Source organism: Candoia aspera, chromosome 10 (assembly GCF_035149785.1).
Source record: "Candoia aspera isolate rCanAsp1 chromosome 10, rCanAsp1.hap2, whole genome shotgun sequence".
In the NCBI taxonomy this organism is placed as follows: Eukaryota; Metazoa; Chordata; class Lepidosauria; order Squamata; family Boidae; genus Candoia; species Candoia aspera.
This window is the reverse complement of record NC_086162.1, coordinates 794,623-818,037: the sequence shown is the minus strand read 5'-3', so window position 1 is coordinate 818,037 and position 23,415 is coordinate 794,623. Positions and strand designations below refer to the sequence as shown.

Below are 23,415 nucleotides of genomic sequence, written 5' to 3'. Positions count from 1 at the left end.
GAGGAGAGGAGGAGCCGCAGCCTAGAGCGCCCTCGGCCGGCGGCCCGGTCCTCACACCGCCGCGGCTCCCCCGCCGGGGAGGAGGGGGCGGGCGGATCCCGGAACCGGTAACGGGCGCTTTGGGGAGAGGACGGGAACGGGCGGCCAGGGGGCTCCGTCAAGCGGACCCCTGCCCGATCCAGAAGCCGCTGCCGGGACCGCTCCCGACTGACGGGACGGCCTCGGCCGCGCCTCCCTCGCGCCACTGACCAAGCGGGGGACTTCGTGGTCTGAAGCGGAAAGGCGCCCAGGACGATGCTGCGCCCCGGCCCAGGGTGGGGCGGCAGGGAAGGGTCCAGCTCCTCCTACTTGCCTCCCCCCCCGGCCGGAGGGCCAGAGAGAAGCGTCCCCGCCGCCCCAGCAGACGGCCCGGGGATAGGGGCGCGCTGCCCCCAAAGCCGTTTGGATGCAAAACGGCCTCCACGAATGGGTGTGTGTGTGTGTGTGTGTCACACTTTGTAAAAACGGTAAACGCAAAAGAAAACAATGAGATACATTAAAGACGCACAGGTGGTTTTGTATTCTCTTAACTTAAAAAAAAGCATCTATTTTTAAACAAATTGCAAGAGGGAATAAAAAAGGAAAAAGCATAAAAGGGTTTGTAAATGGCCTTGCTTGTTCAGAATGGTTTACTACTTCAGGTTTTATTTTGCCATGAAACATGCACTGGAAAAAACTGTTGTGCCACTGAGGCATCAAACAGGCTTGACTTTAAAAAAATCACCCCAAAAGCAAAAATTGGGTTTACCAGCTGATTACCACAACCATCAATGTCCATCTGAGGAGTGTCCAGCCAAAGACAGCAGATGTTGAGGCAGCGGGAGGCACTCAGAGCAAGCCTCCAATGGCCATGGGAAGCATCTGAGTCTGCTCCCGTTGTCAGGCGGATTCCTCCTCCTCCTCCTCCTCCTCCGTCTTCTGCTCCTCCTCTGTGGCATCCGAGGACTCATGGAGGAGGACGTATTCCCTGCTGCTGAACCCAAATTTCAGCACATCCTTCTCTTTTAGTTCATAATAGCGCTGAGGTTCGATGCGCTGGTTATTCAGAAAAGTGCCATTGCCTGAGCCAAGGTCAATGATGTATGGTTTTACTTTCCGACCCGCTGTGCCATCAGGACGGGTGTACTCCACGAGCCTTGCAAAAAAGAAACCCATGTTAGTTAGTGCCCAAAGATCAGGGAACACCAGTTTGCTTCATATCTTTGAACGTTGGATTCCTTTCTGCCTCACAGCAACTCTACAGAGACATCAAGAATACGGGATTCCTTTTCATTCCACTGCTGGAGGCCCACATGCCCAGGTGGGAAAGGGCGGCTTACGTTATGGGATTTAGAGGCTGCCTGACTCCCAGTGACTCTGGGCAGCTTACAGTAAAGAGGGGGAAAAGGCACATGCACCCAGAGCAAACTACACAATACATCACAGGCAAGCAAGGGAGGCTTGACAGCTCCCTTAAGGCCAGGCCAGGGACCAGAGCCAGGCTTTCAGAGACTTGTGGGACAGCTAAAGGGTGGGGTGGGACCAAACTCAGGTCTGTAGTTGAGGTTCCCCAGATGGCAGCTCCTGGCCTCCTGGCCTGGAGACACGTCCACTACCTGGTGGAGAAATACCATTTGAACTGACATGAGTCCTATGTCTTCCCTGCCTTCCTCTCTTCTTCCTTTTAAAACCACAATTTCTCCATCTCATCATGATTTTTTCCTTCCCTGGACACCCCCTATCTCAAGGAAGGGGTGACCTGTGTTCCACCCAATGCTCTGGTCAGCATGGCTGAAGGGAGAGGTGGCACGAGGTGAGACGGCCAGCGTCTGATCACGCTTTTCTGCTTGGTTTTTTCATTCCTCGGGTCGTTTTTTTCCTACCCACCCGGTAGCTCATTTCCTCTCTCTATTGTGCCCCCCCGCCCCCAAATCTTGCACTCTTTTCTTTCTGCAGAGAGTCCCCTAATTCATCCCTAGCAGCCCTGTCACTACATGGGGACAGCAAAAAAAGCTGTGGTTACACAGAAAGCTTAGTGAAGATCTGGAAGCAAAAAAGTACACATGGGATTGAGAGGGCCAAGGAAGAGAACAAGCAGGTAGACAGAATTACAGAGGATGTGTCAGGGAAGAATTGGTTTGGACAAGGAATCCTAACAGCTTCTCTGGAAGGATGCACAATGAAGCCAGCAAAATGGCAGCAGGCAAAGCTTTTGGGGATCAGTCTTCTCCAGCAGGAAAACAGGAAGCAGGGTGAAGGGCCAGGCGTGCAGACGGAGATTGAAAGAAATATAATCCAGGTGGTTACTTAACACAGAGCTGTAAGTACCTTGAAAACAATGCCATAGTTATCAGAAGTCAACACGTATTTGTCAAGAGCAAGTTTGCCAGGCTAACTTTATCTCACATTTTGATCAGGTAACCAATACTTGATTGGGAGGCCCTGTGGACAAAAGGCATCAGCAAAATGTTTGATAAAGTGCCCCATGCCAGGCTGTTTTGCAAGTCAGCTAAGTGGATACCACAGCTGGTCTGAAAATCATATTCAGAGTGTTCATCAATTGTTCTTTGTCACATATGTGTGAGTGAGAGAGATTGAAGTGACTGGCAACAAAGATAATGGGGGGGGGGGAAATAACTTCTGTGGAAGGAGGCTGCTTAGACTTCAGAAGGAGATAAAACAGCACCAATACCAGAAATGATGTCCATAGAAGGTGGTCTGTTGTCTATCATTCCAATGCACAACATGCAAAATAATGGAATCAAGGTAAAAAGCATCCTGACAGTAATAGCAGTTCAATAATAGAAACCAGAGCAAAGGAGATGCTGGGTTTCCTTTTGCTGGACTTGCTCAAGCACAGGCTTGACAGCCATGTGCTGGAGATGCTTTGGCTGGAATTCCTGCACTGAACCCAACATGACATAACATGTGAACATTCCCAGTATCTTCCTGTTGTTTCTATTCCAGCAATTATCTTGCCCCTGGAGGTGAGGCAGGCCCCTTCACCCCTGACCTTCCCGAAGGCCCTGAAGACCTGGTTCTGCCGTCTCGCCTGGGGCGGGAAAGTGAATAACCATTCTTGGTGGTGGCTCGCACCCTAGAGTCCCTCCCACCAGCCTGGATTTTATCTCTTTCTTGGATTTTATTTATTTATTGTATTTTATAACTGTTTTATGTGATTTTAATGTTTATGTTTTGTGCTGGATTTTATTGTAAACTGCCCAAAGTCCCTCTTTTGAGGGAGATGGGCGGTGGCTAAATTTGAGAAATAAATAAATAAATAAATAAATTACAAGGGTTCTTTGGCAGAAAAGATGACTGAGGAGGGAACACGATTGTGCTCTTCAAGCACCTGAAACGTTACGTAGGAGGAGCTCCAGACCGGTTCCTCTCATTCCAGAGTACATGATGCTGACTAAGGCATTTAAGAAAAGGGAGGTATATTTCATTTAAATTTGGGAAAGCTCTTTTCTACCAGTAGGAGCAATCTGAGAGTGGAATCAGTGACCTATAGAGGAGGGGGAATTCCTCTCACTGGATGTGTTCAAGCAGAGGCTTGATAGCTATCTCTCTAGGACAGAGAGTCAAAACAAAACAAGCCATACAGTTGGACCCAAAGTTTAGGTGGTGCTGATCCAACTTTTTTGTTTCAGAGAATTCCTTAGTGAGCAGAAACTGATTCCGCCTGGTACAAAGTTAAACATAATGTCCTTCCACAAACAAAATACATACTATCTACGTACAGTTGTTTACAGATTTAAAATAAGAAAATAGTGAATATGGCAGGTTCCAGATGATTTGGCACTATGTCTTCTGTATTTTAAACTTGGTAATAAGGTCCCAATGGCTATTGACTCATTAGGCTTACAATTAGCCAGATAAAGACAATTCCACAGGTGAATACATACTCTGACATTTCTAACTTGTCAGGTTGTTACCTAACAACCATGGGCACTTGAAAAGAAAGACAATTTGCTCTAACAAAATAAGAGAACATTATTCTATGAAAAAAATAAATTCTTCTAGTTAGCAGTTTCAACTGAGAGAAACACTGTTAGGAAACAGAAGACAACAGTTAAAGGCTGTTGATCCAGAACACAAGAAAAATCTGTGCTGGAACTGCCCGAAAACCAGTCTGATTTGCAAAACAGACCCTACAGATCACCATAAACAACATGCTGAAGAGTTGAGCTGGCACTGGAGTAGATATCCACAGATCCCTTAGACATTTAACAGCCTTCGGAAGTTGTTATTTCTGCCAAAGGAAGTATGAAACGTGCTGACTTGCGGGTGAAAAGGAATATCTTCTGCACGTTCACTATTTTCTTACTTTGAATCTGTAAACAACTGCATTGATTCATGTTTGCTTAAAGAGGTGTTTTACTTTGTAACACATAGAGTTTGTCAGCTTCTGTTTACAAAAACTGAAACTAAGAATTTGGCCAAGGGTGCCTGCATTATGTGTTCAGTACATTCAAGCCTGACCTTCTTAAATTCTCCTCCTCCCTGTTGACAAAAATCCCATCCCATTTCCTGATCCTCATGAAGCCTTAGCATTACTGTTATGTTTATTCCTTTTTCCTTTGCTCTTTACATTCATTCTGTTACATTATATCATGTCTGCTTTACAGCAGCGTAAAGGGACAGCCTTTTTCATTCCCCAGTTTAAAACATCTGGTCTGATTCTCCACCCTCCCAGCTTCATTATTTATATATATTCTGCTCAATTTTCTTTTCCCTGTATTTCTGAGGATGTTACACATCTTTGTAAAGACTCTATACTAACTTCCTCCTGAACTTTGCACAAGCTTCCTCTCACCTCAGAGCCTTGCTTCTCTAGGGAACTCAACCCAAATGCTATTTTTGCATTTTATTTAAAGTTGAAGCACCCATGCAGTATTTGGAAGTAAATCTTGAAATGAGCAGTCCCAAATCACTGTGGATATTTTATACCAAATAAACTATGGGAGATAATAATACCAACACTTGATCAAGATGATACTACATGTCTTCTTTCCTCCATAACTATCTAAAGATTTCCTGTTCACTCAAATGAACCTCCATTTTTCCTCTTGTTGTCTGTACCTCTTCCTCAAGATTAATTTTCCTAGGTGGCCTGGAATCCCTTCTTGTCCAAATATCCCAGATTGACTTTCCATAATTTAGTGTCATCCCCTCCCATCAAACCTAGGATCTGCACTCCTCAAAACAGCTGAAAGACACCAAACTGATTTAGGCTGTAAATAAACCAACAGACTTGTAACTGGGGAAAAAAAAGCATTTTCTTCACTTGCTTACTCCTCTGCCACCCTTCCCCTTCTTTTGCACTGACCTGAATTATAAAGCCAGAATTTGTCAGACCTGTTTTTGGTAAAGAACTATGTACATAAGCAATGCCAATCCCTATCCCATGTATTTAGATAAATTAATAAGGTTCATGCTGACTTTTCTCATCTTTATCCTTGCCTTGTACTGTTCACTTCCAGCCCTTTGCCTATTCATGAAACAATTAGACACGTCTGTACCTGAGAAAGATGACATGGCAGAGGCAGAAATTGCAGGGAGATAATACAAATTCCCATCAACAAAATAATCAGCACAAAAGAGATTTGAGGCGGCTGACAGTTAACACAAAATGCTTTTCCAGAAATTCTTCAATGGGGGTACTTGCAAGACCTTGCTGCTTTTGTCAGAATGACGTTATGAGCTCTGCACCTTTCGTATATGTGAGCAGCACCATTATGCACTTATAGAAGTAGTAGATCTCATGCCACCACTGCCCACCCCCTCTTGTCAGAAGCCACTGGTTTTAAGCCAGGAGTTCTCATGCTTTGTGCTGTGACACCCTCCCCCCACAAATAATAAATGAAACTGTGTGACGTCCTTAGTAACAACAGCATGGATATAGCTGTTGATGTAACTGGAAGAATTAAACTTTCTCCAGATGTTGCTATCAGAACTTGCCTGTCTGCTCTGTTTTCTGGCTGATTATTCTGGTTATCATGGCAGCCACCGCTGCCTTGGTCCAGGGGCTTGAGCCCACTGCTGCCCATTATGCCTGCCAGACCAGCTTCTGTTCTCCCCACACCTGCCTTCTGTTTCTCTCCCACTGACTTAGCAGCAACCAAGGGGCTTGGACTACTAGTGATCTGCACAGCTGTGGTCTTGTAGGCACTGAGGCTGTAGAATAAAATATGAAAAACTTGCTTAGTTTCCATTCATCTCTGTTGGAAAGGTGGTGGCGGCTGACTGTTGCTGCCAGAACACAGGCCCTTAGCTCCTGCTTCATCAGAGAAAGGGGACAAGAAAAGAAAATGGTGATAGCAGGCTGGGCAGGAGAGCACAAGGGGGCAGCAAGCAGCAGACTCCGGAGGTCAGGGTCTGCCTGGGACAGAAGCTGCTGCTGCTGCTGCCGTTACCACCACAACCCAAACAGGGAGAGTAGAATGGGCAGCCAGCTTGTCCATAGAAATCAGGAAAACCTGCAGGGCTTTGGCTTTGCCTGTGCAACCACCAGCATTTTTGTAGCTCTCCACAAATTCACTCACAACCTCCCAAGAAGTTGTGATCCAAGCCTAGGAAATCTTGCCGTAAGCAGTTAATCCCACTCCCCGTCGCGCCCTGCTGGATTCAGAACTTACCGATATTGAAAGACAGCATGTTGTTTAGAGCACGAGGGATGGTCAATAGGGATATCAGCAATGCGTCGGTGCCTCCCCAGCAGATAAGCACTCTGCCGGTGAATGTACATAACGGGAAGAACTTCATCATTCTTGAAAGGATATAGACGCCATCGCTTTTTGGGAATGCGTGCTTCTGGGGGTTCGGTGTACTTGATCACGACACCACGAAAAGTATTGGAATCCTCCAAAAGAGCACCAGAGAGTTCAAAGCTTGGTTTTTCCTTACTACTTGACTCCTTGTCCGTGTTCTTGTTGCTGGGCCCTCTTGCCTCACTATTTTCGTCTCCACTTGCTTCCATTTGCTGCCGACGATACTGCCGACGCTCGTTATAGAATTCCCTTTCTGCCTGCTGATCCAGGAGACGATGGGTGTCCTGTTCCCTAACACGGCTCTCAGTCAGATCCTTACTGAGCTTCCTTCGACTTGAATGATCCCGGTGTCTCTCTCTGTTGCTGCTTTTTCTCTGCCTCTGTTCAAGCTCTGATCGGTCTTGATTCTGCCGCTCTTCACGCCCCCTCCGGGAGTGATCCTCTCGCTCCTGTAACAGTGGAGGAACAAATAGATAGCTAAAACTGGAAAGAAAAGCAAAGAAAATACTTGGGATTCCCAACTATATTTTGTAAGACTATACTATTATTGAAATTAGAACACGCCGGGCAAAAAGCAGGACTACAAAGCATTGCTAATATTTAAACTGCTGAATGACCAAGTGTAACTTACCTTCAAGACACGGAAAGCGTCAGCACGCGCAGCTCAGCACCGAACCAACCTCCGACTTAGGCGTGCCGCGGCCACCTCCCTCCCGGGCAGCCCAAACCTTCCACTCCCCCCCCGCCAGCGCCCCGCCAGCCGCCTACCTGCTTTATCCTGGTGCCCGCGCGGCGGGGACTCCGGCTCCGCCTTTCCCGGGGCGGCGGCGACCTGCTCCTTTTGCCCGAGGACCGGCGCCTCCTCCTGGACTGCGACCTTCCAACGACACAAACCCACGTCAGGCACCTGTGCCCACCACGGCCTCCCTTCCGCCCGGGTCGCCCCCGCGCCTGGCGCTCACCTGTCGGCCTCCGGGGGGCTTCCCCGTGGGCTGCGCTTCCGGTGCCTCCGCCGTCGCTCGGATTCCTCCATGGCACCTCGCCGGCCTCCCGCCTCCTGGCTTCCGCCTCGAGGCCACGGCCGCCTTCCGCGCGACCCGGAAGCGCTCGGCCAAGCGCTTCCGCCCTCAGTGTCGCGGACTTGGGTCTCGTAAACGCGACGCGGCCCGTGATTGGCTGAGGGCGGCGGGCGGGTTTCCGGCGGCAAGGCGCGCTGGTGGGCCTTGGTGCGCCTGCGCGCCGTCCCGCCCAGCGGCGTCCCCGTGGCCGTGGCAACCGCGGCGCAACCGGCTCGGGCGCCCGTCGGGCCTTGTGGAGCCGCCATGATCCCCCCCGCGGACTCCCTTCTGCGCTACGAGACGCCGGTGCTGGTCAGCCGCAACACCGAGAAGCGCTCGCCCAAGGTAGGCGAGGGACGGAGGGGAGGGACGGGGGCGGGCGAGCGAGCGAGCGGGCGGACGAGCCGCCTCCGGTGATCCCTCCGCCGCTCCGCAGGCCCGGCCGCTGAAGGGGAGCCCGCAGCTGACGACACCCCCGGGGCCCGTCTCGCCGCCCAAGGGCAAGGCGCCGTCGCCCTCGGTGGACCCCAGCAAGCAGGCCGAGGAGATCCTCAACGCCATCCTGCCGCCGCGGTGAGCCACGCGGGGGGCGGGGGCGGGGGGCGGGGGCGGGGGCGGGGCGGCCGGGCTGACCTGCGCTTGCCTCGTGCAGAGAATGGACGGAGGAGAACCAGCTATGGGTGCAGCAGGTCTCCAGCACGCCCAGCACGCGCATGGACGTGGTGCACCTGCAGGAGCAGCTGGACCTCAAGCTGCAGCAGCGCCAGGCACGCGAGACCGGCATCTGCCCGGTGCGGCGCGAGCTCTACTCCCAGTGCTTCGGTGAGGAGCGGCGGCGGCCGGGGGCGGGGTGCAGGAGGCTGCCGGCGCCGCTGACTTGTGCCCCCGCCCGCAGACGAACTCATCCGGCAGGTGACCATCAACTGCGCGGAGCGCGGGCTACTGCTGCTGCGCGTGCGGGACGAGATCCGGATGACCATCGCGGCCTACCAGACGTTGTACGAGAGCAGCGTGGCCTTCGGCATGAGGAAAGCCTTGCAGGCCGAGCAGGGGAAATCAGACATGGAAAGAAAGGTAAAGGGCAGCCTGGATCTCCATCGCCATCAAAGTTGGCACCCTTCCGGCCCAAGGAGTACAGATGGAGGACTCTCTTTCTGGTACTGTAGCATGGGATTAGAGAAAAAGCCACCATCCTTAGACTAGATTGCCCTGTATGAGCAAGTAAGAGCAAAAAGCAGCTTAATAGGTGGCAGGCAAGGCACTTCTAAAAGACCCCCAGCTGGGTGTGTTCTCTGTCTCAAGATTGCAGACTTAGAGGACGAGAAACGGGACTTGGAGAGGCAAGTGAATGAGCAGAAGGCCAAGTGTGAAGCCATTGAAAAGCGGGAACTGGAAAGGCGACAAGTTGAAGAGAAGAAGCACACTGAGGAAGTCCAGTTCCTGAAACGGACCAACCAGCAGCTCAAGGTCAGAGCAGACACGAACTGAATGTTCTAGTTGTCACCAGCTGCCCTGCTTAGTGGGAGGAAAGTATCCCACTACCAAGCATAGGCATGTTATGCCATCTTCCCTGCACAACGCGTGTTTCACCTCCTGGGATTAGCTGGGCCTTGTCAGTTTACACTGATGGTGGTGTTGAGTCCTGTGAAAAAAGCCTACCCCAGAATCCTGTTTTTTAAACTTCTTGGTCATACTCTAATTTCTAAGCCAACCAAATGCTACTGCAGGATGGTTCATGGCTAAAAGGTTAGATGCAGCATCTCTCCTTCATGCCACAGCAGTGCCGCAGTCTCCCAGGGAGCAGTTTTACATCTTTTGGCGCAGTGCAGGAGTCCTCACTGATTAACTGCTTTGTCTGCATTTTAGGCACAGCTCGAAGGCATCATTGCACCAAAGAAATAAGCCTTCTGTCAGCCCAGTGCAAAAAGTGCCTTGAGGGGGAAAACTAGAACACAGCTGCAGAGTATTCTTCCAGAAAGCTTCCAGAATCTACCAGTACCTCATCTGAATCAACATAGATTCAAATACTGTTCAAATGCCTCCTCCATATTTAAAAAGAATCTCAACTGGCTTGGGATTTGTCTTTTCAATTAATATTTACTGGAGGTAAATAACATAGGTGTTCGGGGGTTTTTAAAGCCAGTAATACTTTAGTTCTGGGCAGGTGTCAGCCCGACAGCAAAACAAAAGGCTGTACAAAATTGCATTAAAATAAATCCTGACTCCTGTAACTTGATGTAGTTGTTTAACTGGTGATCACACATCCTGAACCAACCTTCCCCTTACCAGCCATATATGCTAAAACTAGTAAGAAGTCTTGGCCTTTAGCAAGTTTGCCCTTTCTGCTACCTTGATTTTAATTCTTGTTTTCACATTGATGGGCAAAGCCTTCTGTAGGGATCCAAAGTGGTACCCAACAGTTTTCATACTTACGGTAAATTATCTACCAGATTTCAACATTTATCTTTATTTATCTTAAGTTGTCAGTCTCTGGGCTCCAGCGTCCAATTTCCTCTTGTTCCTGTTTCTATTTTTGACATTATGAGTATCGTAATACCGAACACCAACTTTCTTTGAGTGCTGCTGCCGCTCTGCTCTTCTCTTCTGCAAAGGCAAAACAATGATTTTAGGACAATCCAAAACAAATGGGTGGTGCTAATGGCTGTAACTTACTATCCCAAAAGGAAAAAAAATTCTCCCATACACTACCAATATACGTAAGCGCTACTACAATTCTGTTTTTAAAATCCACAACACAAGACAACTGGGCCACATGGAATGAACAGCAGCAGTTTCCCTTGTGCTGCACCTTATGAAAGCTATGGAGGACAACTGCCTTCATCCTGCCTTCATTTTGTGGTCAAGCATTATGCATAATGCTCCCGCCTCTTGTTTTCTCCCCAACAACCCTGTGAGCTGAGGGAAAGTGGCTGTCCCAAAGCCACTCACCGCTGACACCTACCTCCTTTGAATTCTGTTTCTTGCAGGGGTTCTTAAGCTGGCAGACACTGGAGCTCTGCTGCTCCTCTCCCTCTGGTACCTTCCTTTTCTTTCTTTCCCTCAGTTTTCCTAAAACCAGCATGTCAAGAATGATAAGAGACAAAGCTCTTCCTGAAGAGCCAAATGCTGTGAGTAATGAAAGGCTATGCAGTGAGGGACAAACTTTCCAAATGGGAATGCTGTGCTCCCTCCCCTTCCACAATCAATGAGATTTCTTGCCCCCATTTTCTCTGATGCGTGATCTTAAATGTGTTCACTGAGCACAAGAGGCAAAGTAGGTCACTCAAGGCTGCATGAGGGAAAGTGTTCTCCAGACCAGGTGTGGGTTCATCTACTGCAGCTTTCTGGGCTATACAGATGCATTTGGGAAGCTCTCCAAAGTGAACAAGAGGGCAATTGCACTTTTTCATAGCCATTCCTTAACAACTTGTACTCAGTGCATACTGTCAGTGATTCAGAAGTTAGTCAAAAGCCATTCAGATTAGTAACAGTTGATAAGTTTTGAAAAGAACATTCATGGAGGACTGGACTATCTACATTGGTAAGCAACCCAGGAATTTCGTGGCTTAAGTGTGTCGTGCAGAGATCAAGTCAAACCCAGCCCTTTATACGAATAAACCTATAAAATGTGCATAGGATGCAGATATCACTGCTAAAGCAGCCACCATACCTCCAGTCTTCTCAGTTTCAAGAGCTGCTGAATCCAACTGTGATTTTGCAAATATTTTTTCACTCAGCCCCTTAGGGATTCTACAAGGTAGGAGAGCAAACAGTTAGATTCTTCCTAAATTGAATTCCCCCGTTCCTCTAGCAGTTGTACAGCCTCAAGTTTCAAAGGACAGCCTTCTCTAGCATTACTGTAAGTTGAAAAAAGAAATACAGCATAGGATATATGCTTTACAAATAAGTGTGGACACAACCAAGAAAACAAATGGATCACTGAAGAAATCAACCCAGAGTTCTCACTCGAGGCACAAATGACCAGCCTCAAATTATCCCACCTTGGATGCATTATGCAAAGACCTAACTCTATGGAGAAGGCTGCACAGGCAGTCCCCGCTTAATGACTGCTCTGTTTAGCGATCATTCAAAGTTACAGTGGCGCTGAAAAAGTAACTTTACAATCAGTCACTGTACTTATGACCGTCACAACATCCCCGTGGTTACGTGACTGCAATTCAGGTGCTTCACAACTGGTGGGTGTTTGCAACTGTCGCAGCGTCCTGTGGTCACATGATGCTTCACAGCCAGCTTCTGACCAAATCATTGGAGAAACTGGCAGTAAAATCACAAGTTGCAGTCACATGATGTCTTGCTTAATGACTGCAGCAGGAGTGACATAAGTCCAGTGTGGTCACATGTTTTGCTTAAAGGCCACATTGCTTAGTGATGGAGTTGCCAGTCCCAATTGTGGTCATTAAGCGAGGAGTACCTGTAACGCTGGGAAAGGTGGAAGGAAAGAGAGGAAGAGGATAACTAGCAGCCAGGTGAATGGATTCAGTAACAGTAGTGATGAGTGCACAGTTGGAAGATCTGAAACTCCAGGTTAGGGACAGATCATGGAGAAATATCTATCTATGTGGCTGTTCAGAGTCGACACTGACTTGATGGCATGTAGTCAAGTGGGGGAGAGCTGCTTTGAGCCTAGAAGAAGCCCCTTCCTGGAATTTCTGCTGAATCATTTTGGGTCAAGCCATGGTTTAACAGAAAAAATAGTACTTTACCTGTTCTGGATTTGGGAAGAAACAGAATTTGTACAGGGCAAAGATGGCCATGTCACCTCTTCTCCTACCCCCCCACTTCCCAGCATGCAGTTTCCCACCAACCCAATCACCTCTATGTTTTCCAGTGCCTCCCCTTTCCTCCCTTCTGCAGAGGGGCAGAACAGTGCTGGATGTGTTCCAGAACACATGGCTTTTATTCAAACCTTAACCTACAGATGAATAACACAGCTATCAGTAGTTGGATGAGTTCTTTATTCCAATCATGCATCCTTAGATGTTGGAGAGCTCCTTGGCATTGGGAGGGGGTGGGGTGGGACCTTCACTGGAAGAAAATAAAGCAAAGAAGCATTTTCTCCCCAGTGAGCTTTGTGCATTCAGTCCCAATCGTGGGGGTTGCTTATTCTCTTTGTGAGGTGACAATAGAATAATTGTACCGACTGCTATAACTTTCAGCAGGTCCTGCTGTTATTGCTGGGACTGACTGGGAATTCCTGCACATGGCAGAAGATGCTGAGGAACTTATCTTATGGCATATTCTCACTGTTGGAGCCCATTTATAAGTATAAATCCCAAAGTATGGCCCACACATCTAGGAAATTCCTGGTAGTAGATATCTGCTCTAGAGTAAGCTCACAGTTTGAATGGGCAAGCCTGTTTTTTGAAGAGGGGTGGATAGGGAAGATATGGCGCATGCAAACTGATTGGATGTGCCGGAACAACTTGGGAGGGCTGGAGAGATATAGCAATGCACCAGATTATTCTCTTTCCCTCCATAGTCCCCACCTGTTTTTGCACCCTGTTCTTCCACCTGTCCCAAACCATTTCAGTCCCTGCACAGACCAAAAGAGCCCTTTTTGTTTCATGCATGGGGCCAGAGTATCCCAAATGTTCATGTTTCAAACCACCTGAAGACCACTGTTCCATGCAAAGAACAGATCATGCCTGGAGTTTTTTGCTTAACTATGATCTGGGTGCTGCAACTGATGCTGGAAGGAAAGGTGGTTGAGGATTGGCCAATCTTGAGTTACAGCAGTAAGTTGGCCTCAGCGTTTTAGGCCCTTCTATCTGCTGAACCAGGTGAACGAAGGAAGGTCAGATGCACTCATTACCTTACTGCTGAGAACCTCCTGGCCTTTGCCTTATCCAAGAATCTCCTGTACTTGGCAATCTTCTCGTCCAGTGACTTCAGTACTACCTTTGAATCTTCTCTGGTGTTAGCCTCACAAGTTGGCCTCCCACGTGGTGAGTTCTGCTCTTCCTCCTCGTCTTCCTCTGTATCATTGTCTGTTTCACTGATATCCAGTACATTCACAGGAACCAGATCCTCTTCCAAGAACTGAGGGGTCACAGTTATCTTCTTATAGTTTTGCTGCACGTGGGGCAAGGGCCATTTTGGTGCCACGTTGGTGCATTCATCATTCCCAGTCTGTTCTTCACATTTTTCCATCATCCCTGCGTTCTCACTGTGACTCAGGTCTGTGGGCACATCTGAAGCAGCTGCTGTAGGCTGAGAAATTAAAGAATGGAAGTTTCTCTGCAAGTCAGAGTTACTAGTCCATCCCAACCCTTCATTTTGCCACTGGATTGTTCAACTCCAAACAATCTCGGCATACTTTTCCACTCATGAAGGGCCTTCAGTCAAGCTCACCAGGATCCTGATCTGACCAGTGCCAGTTGGAACCCAGACTGAAAGGATAATCAAGAACACCTCTCACTTTGTACGTATTCACCACCACTATTGAGTAACCATCATATCCTCCCATCTCCCTGAAAACGAAGGCAGAAATTCCAGACAGAAGCTACGGCTCAGTTTTCCTCTTTCTCTGACGTTAAGGAGAAGGATGACAATTACACTGAAATTGGCTATTTGAACTACTCCCATGACCAGTTTACACCCATGGAAATGGTGCAAAAACATTTAAGCGTGCATGATTTTTATTCAAGCAAGGTGGGCCCCCATCACCTTGTGTGGGGTACTGTTGCAAGGGGAGGAGTATTTCTATTACTTCAAGTGCTTGCCTTGAAAGCCAGCCTGTAACCAGTCCTGCTTCATTACTAACTACCACTCCTTTATTTATATGTTTGCTTGCTTTCAGGAGGAGCAATACCTCTTTTTCCTTTTCCAGAAGAAACACTCAAGCTATTCTTGCAGACCTCACCTGGGAGTCCTGTTCCACATTTGGAGGCTTCACAAAGAACGGGATGCGGCCCCGCTGCCAGTCGTTCAGCACCATCCTGCTGACTGTGTGCAGATCAGGCTCTCCCCCCTGAAATGGTAATAAGGCAGCCAGTCACAGCAGCTGAAGGGAGCAGAGGAGATCAGAGAGAGGCCTGCTCCTAAAGGGGCCTGGCGCTAGGACTTCAGGCAGGATGCAAGCCCCATGGGGAAGGAAGGCACTTGTGGGCTGGACTCACACAACATGCTACGCCTAAAAGTTAGTTCACAAGCCACAGTTGACTGTCTTTGTATCACATACTGCACCTCCTCAAAATGGTTGATGGTGTGCCCTGATGGCCTGATTCACCTAATATGCAAAGACCAAGGCAAGTTCCCCAAATCTCCCTGAACCACACTTCTATTCTAGTTATCAGCCCACTTCAGCCTACTTGAGCAAGCTGTGAGCACCCAGCTAACCCATCGTCTCCTCTTTCCTCTCTTATCACCATTGGCTGCTCCCAGGCTTGGTTTCTCAGGAGCAGACTCCCCTTCAGAAAATGTCTCCCATGCTGACCAAATGTCCACACTAAGGGATCCAACTTCCTTTCTCTTGAATCAAACAGCTCTTCAGCACCTGGAAGACCAGATTCACCTTCAGTAACTTTCCCGTCTGGAATGCTAGCTTCTTCAGAAAATCCTCTGCATTTTCCCAGAAGTCTATTTTATATGTTTTCCTGATGTATTCTGGCTTGGCTCTGTCCAGCACTGTAGCAATGTGGTCTTCTGGACTCTTGATTTTTTCTACCTGAACCTGGAAATCACCAGAACAGTCAGACTCCTGGCTTTTACCAAAGATACAGATTTCCACACATACATCTCCAATGACTGCCAAGGAAATCTGTCATGATTATTCAAGCACCTGGATCTTGGCAACATTTCAATAATTTGTAAGGCTGGTAAGTCAGACTGGGGCAGAAAAAGCTTCCCTTGATACTCACCACTCCTTTCAGTACAATATCTGTTTCTGAGTCTCCTGAGGGGTGCACCACGCCTGGGCAGTCAATAAGGAAAATACGGCGCATTAAAGTGATGTACTGCCATACCTGCAGAGGAAGAAGTAGGGCCAAGCCTTTCTTTTTAATTCAGTAGGAACAAAACGCATGGCAGCAGCTCTTTAAACTGATATTGTTCAAGGATCTATAAACGAGGTGGGGAGGTGAACAGAGCAAGAGGAACCAGTTAAATGCCAACCTGTAAACATCAAGAACATCGTGGCCAGGAAACACCTGGATGGTCCTTTGATGTCATCGCCATGCCTGCTATTTCTTTCTAAAGGCTATTTAGCAAACACAAAAGTGCTACCTGCTGGAATGCAGGGCAAACAATAAATCCAGGCCTGTCTGTTTTTCTTGTCCCTAAAGACAGCTTTTTTAGTGTTATCACGTGTTGACAGAGCTCAAGACCGCATTTAAATGGCAAGGAGTTTTTTTCAGTGATGACATTTAAGTGAAATTCTGTCACTGTCTAATCAGCTGAGCATACTTTCTGCTTTTAGAGAAAAACACTTTAATGACACAAAGATATTCACTTTACACGTTTGTTCCAACATGTTCATTTTGGGATCTTCTGGCCACCTGATGTTTTGCTCAGCATCCCTCCTCCAAGGGATGCTGACAAGTTATCATGTGCTTATCGTATCTGCAGAAATAAAGACCTTAAGTACAGAGAATGCTCAAGACCCTGGACTACACATCAGGCACTTTCACTCTAGCACTGCAATCCTAGAAATGAGAACATGCTTAGGATTGGTGCAGAAGTCCATAACTTCAGGCGCAAGAAACCCTCCTACCCACTATAGCTACATTTTAAGCCTAAATTTGTGCAGAAGCTTGCCTTGGTTTCACCAGCAATGGGAGCCACGCTGCAGACCTTCTTGGAGCGGAGTGTGTTGATCACAGAGCTCTTTCCCACATTAGGGTATCCAATGAAGCCCACGCTGATCTGCTTCTTGTCTACGTGCAGCTGTTGGGGACAACATATCCAGAATAAGGCAGGTTGAATATGGACATCCTAAGAATTAGAGAGAGCAGTTTTGGACAAGCAGCTGGCCTTTGGGAGAGCCAAGTGCAGGATAGTTGATAGACCTAAACAAGTCACCAAAACTGACCAGTTCTTTTCCATCCACTGCTAGTTGGTTTAAGGTTTTAAACATAGCTCATAAAATGGACATCATCTGCTGGACACTTTAAGCAACCAAGTTCTGTGAAGGTCTGGCAAACTCTTCAGCTGATGGGGGAAGCAAGTCAGCCAGGAAACTTACTTCTTTTTTGTTTGGTAAGTGAAGGGTACACTTTCTGCCTTTCCCTGAAAAGCACCTGAGATTGCAGCAGGGTCTTCAAAATATGTATAGATATGTATCTGCAATCCCCCAGTCATTCAGGTGCTCTCCTCCACAATCCCATGCCAATGCCAGTCCCAGGAAGGATGTGCAAAGCCCATTAGGACGCAAACATTCTGGAGCTCTGCTCTTTCTTTCCCCCCTCTGGGCCATGCTGACCCTCCTCCAGACTGTGCCACTTCAGGGCAAGTCAGCAGTTTTGAGAGACAAATCCTCTGAAGCGGAAGCAATTCAAGGTGACCTGATAACATCCATCAGGACATTTTGAATCCTCCTTCAAGTAACCATTAAACTCTCCCCAGAATAGCATGATCCACAGGGGGAACGGATTTTCCAGAATTTTGTGCATTCCTAACGTTCAGCAGCTGAGTCAGTCTCAGGAATCAATCTTGCTAAATATGACAAATCACTGCTCCTCTTTGTGATGCCCGCAACCAGCATGAAACCAAGCAGCAGAATCTATGAGAATCCCTGCTTCCTCTTTGTGTAAGATTCAAGGCACCTCTGGACTAATTAGTTATCTGGGAACTTTCTAATTCACCCCACCCCCAGACTTTCCAAACTACTCACTGCACCTCAGGGACCCACAAAATGCAAGATTCCTCAGCAACACTCAAGGCAACCACGAAGATTTACTGTACCTTTCCAAACTGCCTCAAGAGCTGAATGAAGGCCCCTTTTCCAAAAGGGTTTGTGAGGCTGGCATGAAAAGCCAAGGTCGGATAATCCTGAGACAGAAGTGCAACCCAGTGCCTCTAGAAGAAACAAACGAAGTGTCCACGCTCAGTAACCGTTCCATCCCATCAAGCCCAGCAGCTCAAGGATGAAGCTCTCCAGCCCAACAGGTGATGCTTGGTCCAGTGTTTTGGACCTCCCCCTACCCCCAATACTATTTCAAGGTGTGGCAGATCAAAGCAGACATTCAAGCAGTTGCAAAAAACAATTTCTGACTTCAACCTCTCCAAGCTCCAGAGACCCATTTCAAAGACACTGATAGGTCCCTGACAGTTCCCAAGCTCACATGCAAAATAGTTTCTCTGCATTGGAGATAAGCCCCAAACAAGCAGCTTTTTCTTGTAGCCCACATCATCTTCCAAGTGACCTACCGTGACCCATGTGGGCACAAGATCACATTTGTTCAAGACGAAAATGAGATGCTTCCAGGGCTTTTCCTTCTTTAGGTAGGCCTCCACGTGAGGGGAACGGGTCCCCATGGGATTTCTAGCATCCAATACTTGCACAATGACATCTGACGAATCAATCACCTGGAAGTTCAGAGAGAAGGTGAGAGACTTATTGGACTGGGGAAGCATCCTGAAGGATTTCCATGTCTTAACTCTTCATAACAATAAAGTTCAAGCATTTCAAACTACACGGATAAGCAGTCCTGTCCAGACTGAGGTGAGAAATCCAGAACTGAATAGAAGATCAAACTCCAGGCCTGCTTTCACTTTAACTTGGAAGAAACTCAATACTGCTACAAAACCAAGTTCAGAATTCAAAGGCAAGCAAGCTAGCTCAGGACACCATGGCAGGAACAACTTTCCCATGCCTTATCCAGAAACATTTGTGAGAACACAATTACACAGCCATATTGACCACTCTTTCACATACCTTGTAAAGTTCTCCCCAGATCCGCTTAGACTGTCCTTTTTTGTAGATTTCCTCTTGCACCTCCACCCTGAAAAAGGGGACCACAAGAGTCAGCAGCACAAAAGCACAACCATACTATATACTGGCAGACAGACTTGGATGGTAGATCCCTTTTCCTGCGGGAGACCTTCTTGCCTCTCCTTACAAGAGATCTGTCCACCCAACATATCGATTATCTCCTCCTCCTCCTCCTCTCACAAAGCTAATGCAGAATACTCCTCCATCAGCTGCACCCATCCATGCAGGTGCCACTGTGGCGCCTCTCTCTCGGTGCCCTATAACTATATTGTTATTATTTTCATAAAGAGCTGTGCATTCATTCATTTGAAAGTTTTATTAATGTTAAATGCCAAGTCTCGGAGAGGAGACATGCCGGAGGTGTACCTTGTGTCAATCCTATCTTAAAACCATTTGGTTGCAATAAAGTAAAGCAAGCATTTGCAGGCTATAGCAATGATCTCTGGCACATGAAACACCACTTCACCTGGAAGGGCAGAGAATATGGCAAGTCCCATGGCCAGAATAGGGTGAACAGTTGAGCGGAAGCAGAATTAGTATCCACCCAGAACAGAAAAGTCAGAAACTCCAACCAGGTAAGAAGCTGCAGTTGCAAATGCTATACACTTAACACAAGGCACAAGAAACCATTCAGGTGCTGCTCCCAATAACTAAATGTAGCTGTGGCAGTTTTTGATTAGTGGTACAGGTGGAAGCTGCTGGGAAAGACTGAGCCAACCAACACCCCCCCCCCCGAGAGTGCCACACTCCAACTTCAGGACAAAAAGTATCACCCTCCATGCCAAGCCATGTTTCTAGGTGCCAGCTCCAAGGGTATACCTTACTCCGTTATCCTCTGTCACCAGATCCCGATCTTTATCTTGGCTATAGCTGCTGGCCTCAGCTATGGCACTTGCCACCAGAGACTGCACATCCCTTGCTAGGAGATTTGGCCGTTTCCGCTGTGATTTTGGACCAAAAGTTGTTTCAAAGGTTTCTGTATCAAGAATATGGACTCTGGAATTCTAAAAGAAGAAAAAGGCCATGACGACTTCACCCTGGTTCAAAACAAGATGTTCATGCTCAGCTGGGCCCCGCAAAGGACTGCCCCATCTGAGCTTTCCACAGGGAAGAGCTACAGGGCTGCAGTGACACAACTCCTGACCCAAAGCAGGCTATGCTGGCCAGAGTGTCAAGCTATTCTTCTTGGCTTGGTATCCATCCTTTCCACTGCTACTGAAGTTAAGAGGTAAAGGTTTCCCTTGACGTAAAGTCCAGTCGTGTCCGACTCTAGGGGGCGGTGCTCATCTCCGTTTCTAAGCCTTGGAGCCGGCGTTGTCATAGACACTTCCGGGTCATGTGGCCAGCATGACAACTCGGAACGCTGTTACCTTCCCGCCGAAGCGGTACCTATTGATCTACTCACATTTGCATGTTTTCGAACTGCTAGGTGAGCAGGAGCTGGGACGAGCAACGGGAGCTCACCCCGCCGCGTGGTTTCGAACCGCCGACCTTCCGATCAGCAGCTCAGTGGTTTAACCCGCAGCGCCACCACGTCCCACATACTGAAGTTACAAGGATGAAAATACAACTATTTTTTGCTGACTGCTTTGTTTCAACCACAGAGCTTTTGTTCTGCCAAAATTCAGATTTGTCAGGGATAATCTGCCCCACAGCTTAATTTCTGCTTTTGGAAGGCCAGCTCCTTCTTTGGAACTAAGTCTTCTCTAGCTAGCAAGAATTGTAATTGAGTGATGTGTGCTTGAACTGTAGAGGACCCTTGTCTTAATTTAAAATGTTTTCATTTTATTAAAGACATATGGGAGCTCCTGAAAAAACAAAGTTGTTCAGAGAGAGCTCAAGATACACAGGAAGGCAGGCAGGCAGGCAGGCAGGCTGGCTTTCAAGCCAGAACAAAAAACATTTTTGACTTGAGATGAAAGCCCAGCTTCATTTGGATCTGGCAAACTGACAAGTAGACCTCAAAAGTAGCTTGAGGGCTGCTGGCACCACCATCCCACTGGGGACTCTCTGCCACTGGAACAACACCGTTTTGTACAAGCAAGTCTTTTCCCAACACAGGCAACTTGGGACCAAATTTTGCTGGGCGCCTTCTGGCAAAGAAAAAGAAGTAGAACAGTCATGCCACACTGTATACATTTTAAGAGCATATCCCATTTCACTCTTCCTGTAAATGTAAATGATACACCTCTAGTAGGCTTTTCTACCGCACTCTTACATTTTGTAACTAGAGGATGGTTTCTCACCCTGTGAGATACATGCAACATGCGGGAGAGGGGGGAGGGGGGAGGGGGGGGGAGAGAGAGAGAATGCTGTTCCAGAGCCTTCCCCAGAGTCCAACACCCAACCACACAGAGAGATAACACTTGGGCCAACAGGACAAGCAAACCACTCACGTGAGGTTTAATTCGGTCGTGAAGGAGAGAGAGAGGCAATTTGCTTTGTTTCATGACCACTCGATAAGGATCCTTCATCACGGTCTTCATCTCCTCTTGGAATCTCTGGAGAGAGGACTGTTTGATCACACGTGTGTTTCCTACATAAAGAGGATGTTCCAATTGTCTGTACCTGGGTGCCTGACGTAGCTTGGATTGACAAGACGTAGGAAGCCACCAAGGATGCCACTTTATATCAGCAGCCATCTCACTGTCTCCAGTTCAGCTTTTGGGTTAATTAAGCTCAGGTGCAGAACCCCTCAGACTGCTCCCACACTCTCACAGCAAGCTTACCAAACCATTTAATGTTGGGCTCCACTCGTGCTATGGTGCCTGGTGCCACAGTGGACTGGAACTCAAGTGGTCGGACCAGTTTCCCACAATTGTTCCTGTATAAAAAAGAGTAATATGGGAGCCTTTACAGTAACTGGCTTACTTACAATCTACAGCTTAAAGCTGTAGCTCTGTAAGAGAACCTTTCTTCACATGCAAAAGGTCCCTGCCCTCTCTGGGTAGAGCTGCTAAAAACTCAATGGCAAATCTGCAAAGACATTACTGAGCCAGATGGCCCTGCCCGCTAACTTGGTATTCACCATGTGCTGAGAAGGGGAATGCCATTAAAAATGTAAGTCTTTGCAGAATGGGTGGATTACAAAAAGTATGATTAACTGAAGTAGAACTCTACCCCTTGAAAAGACAAGCTGGAACATCTCCCACCACTCTTCTCATTTACAAGAATGGGCAAATGCTCAAACAAAATGCAATAGCCAGGCATAACAGAGTACACTGCCAGGTGAACAACTGGAAATAATAAGGGCTCCTTGGCCAGCAGCCAGGCAGAAGGGCAACCGGGTTGTAGAGGTAGAGGCCCTCTTAGGCAAGGCTGACATTTTTCCACAGGCTGTGCCAAACTATGGAGCACAGCCCCTGAAAAACACATTGCTAAAAGATTCCACATTTACAGTTGGCCCCCTTCCGCAGGTAGAGATGCTTGGGAAAACATGCAAGGATTCTTCCATTTAGCACCTGCTTATGGATACTGAGCCCATGCTGGTGCACAACTGAGCATGAAATTGATCGGTCTGCATATGGAGAAAAGCAGCTCCAATATTGGGAAACAAAACTACTACTTTATTCACACATCTGAGGAAAACCAGAGCCTAGCTCTACCTCAAACTCTCATACCTTCCTGGAAAATGACCACTCTACCACATGATAACATCAATTTAAAAATTTGCTAACTAACCCCATGTCTAGGCAGCTAAGGAAGTGGAGCTTATTAGATACCAAATTAATGGGACGGCGACTGCAGAATCTTTTTTTCCCCCCCACTTAAAGACTTTTGATCAGAAGCTTCAAAAATAAGCACTCTTGATGTGACTCAGGATCCTGAGAAATGAAGTCTTAAAGAACAACTGTCACTCCATGAAGAAAAAAGGCTGCATGGAATCTGGCCTCTGAAACGGCCTTTCAAGTTTTCAGGTACGGACTGAGAATAGATGGGAGGCTTGTTCCTCTCAAGATCATTTCAGAAACTGACATGACCATGTCCAGAGCCAGTTCCTGAATATAGTACAAGCAATCTGGTTAGTGAACTCGATAAAGCTGCAGGAGAATATTTCTCAGTAGACAAAGAGAAAAAAAATGATGGAGAAAAGTTTGCTTGGTCAGTCTGGATGAAATGTTGAAGCTACATACGTATTCATCATATTACCCTCTTTTGGGGCAAGTAACATTGGGCAGAATGCAAGTAAGATATAGTAAGCTAAGGAAATTCAAGTCACAAGATTAAAAAAAAAAGCAAGCATAGCTAAATCTAGTTTATTATACCAACCCCATTCCATATACCTCTTGATACCTTTCCATCTTTGCAAACCATTCTTGCTTCCACCACATCCACAAACTGATTCATATATTGCCTTTTTGTTCTTTTTGCAAACGTTCAAAGCTTTTTCTTTAAAAAAGTAGTTGAAACTTACCATTTTTGAAAATAGATAAATTGTGGCCTAAAATAGTTTGAAGAAAACTTTAAAGCCTTTTATTGTATCATTTATATTGGCTGCTTTTCCCTAAAATATACTGTTGCTGAGATTCAGCACGCCCTATGAAACCTTAGCAGAAATTTTAATGCTGCACTGTTTATTCAGTGACAGCTAACAGCGATGAGCGGTTCCTGACAA

At 47.3% G+C, this 23,415-nt stretch overlaps 3 protein-coding genes across 4 annotated transcripts in view; 1 reads left to right on the top strand and 2 right to left on the bottom strand.

Annotated features, from left to right (window-relative positions):
* Positions 1-23,415, bottom strand: part of GNL2 (G protein nucleolar 2) — a 329,965-nt gene that overhangs the window by 302,350 nt on the left and 4,200 nt on the right. Inside the window, exons 3-16 of one of the 2 annotated variants that reach the window (XM_063311704.1) lie at positions 21,530-21,624; positions 21,197-21,336; positions 19,620-19,804; positions 18,744-18,810; positions 18,236-18,394; positions 17,771-17,884; positions 16,625-16,753; positions 15,730-15,834; positions 15,384-15,542; positions 14,733-14,840; positions 13,683-14,080; positions 11,520-11,599; positions 10,812-10,918; positions 10,308-10,453 (exon numbers count right to left, since the gene is read on the bottom strand). In XM_063311704.1, the coding sequence (XP_063167774.1) occupies positions 10,325-10,453; positions 10,812-10,918; positions 11,520-11,599; positions 13,683-14,080; positions 14,733-14,840; positions 15,384-15,542; positions 15,730-15,834; positions 16,625-16,753; positions 17,771-17,884; positions 18,236-18,394; positions 18,744-18,810; positions 19,620-19,804; positions 21,197-21,336; positions 21,530-21,624 (1,975 nt within the window). In that variant the 3' untranslated portion in view covers positions 10,308-10,324. Of the gene's footprint in view, positions 1-10,300; positions 10,454-10,811; positions 10,919-11,519; positions 11,600-13,682; positions 14,081-14,732; positions 14,841-15,383; positions 15,543-15,729; positions 15,835-16,624; positions 16,754-17,770; positions 17,885-18,235; positions 18,395-18,743; positions 18,811-19,619; positions 19,805-21,196; positions 21,337-21,529; positions 21,625-23,415 lie in introns of those variants that run through there. The other variant, XM_063311702.1, reaches the window with a different exon arrangement.
* Positions 638-7,855, bottom strand: SNIP1 (Smad nuclear interacting protein 1). The gene is made up of 4 exons (XM_063311705.1): positions 7,754-7,855; positions 7,560-7,668; positions 6,660-7,240; positions 638-1,174 (listed from the first exon to the last, which is right to left on the bottom strand). Exons 1-4 carry the CDS (start codon positions 7,822-7,824, stop codon positions 919-921), a joined length of 1,017 nt encoding a protein of 338 aa, XP_063167775.1. The 5' UTR covers positions 7,825-7,855; the 3' UTR covers positions 638-918.
* Positions 8,010-10,073, top strand: DNALI1 (dynein axonemal light intermediate chain 1). The gene is made up of 6 exons (XM_063311707.1): positions 8,010-8,194; positions 8,286-8,422; positions 8,502-8,671; positions 8,745-8,923; positions 9,152-9,316; positions 9,716-10,073. The coding sequence occupies exons 1-6, from the start codon at positions 8,114-8,116 to the stop codon at positions 9,749-9,751; spliced, it is 768 nt and encodes a 255-aa protein (XP_063167777.1). The 5' UTR covers positions 8,010-8,113; the 3' UTR covers positions 9,752-10,073.

Bases quoted from the DNA above. Each gene is read 5' to 3' on its own strand.
- SNIP1 (XM_063311705.1), bottom strand. From the start codon at position 7,824: ATGGAGGAATCCGAGCGACGGCGGAGGCACCGGAAGCGCAGCCCACGG. The intron at 7,241-7,559 runs GTAGGCGGCTGG...CCACTGTTACAG, and splicing joins CGGGCACCAGGATAAAGCAG to GAGCGAGAGGATCACTCCCG. The intron at 1,175-6,659 runs GTAAGTTCTGAA...CTTTTTTGCAAG, and splicing joins CATGCTGTCTTTCAATATCG to GCTCGTGGAGTACACCCGTC.
- DNALI1 (XM_063311707.1), top strand. From the start codon at position 8,114: ATGATCCCCCCCGCGGACTCCCTTCTGCGCTACGAGACGCCGGTGCTG. The intron at 8,423-8,501 runs GTGAGCCACGCG...TGCCTCGTGCAG, and splicing joins AACGCCATCCTGCCGCCGCG to AGAATGGACGGAGGAGAACC. The intron at 8,924-9,151 runs GTAAAGGGCAGC...CTCTGTCTCAAG, and splicing joins AATCAGACATGGAAAGAAAG to ATTGCAGACTTAGAGGACGA.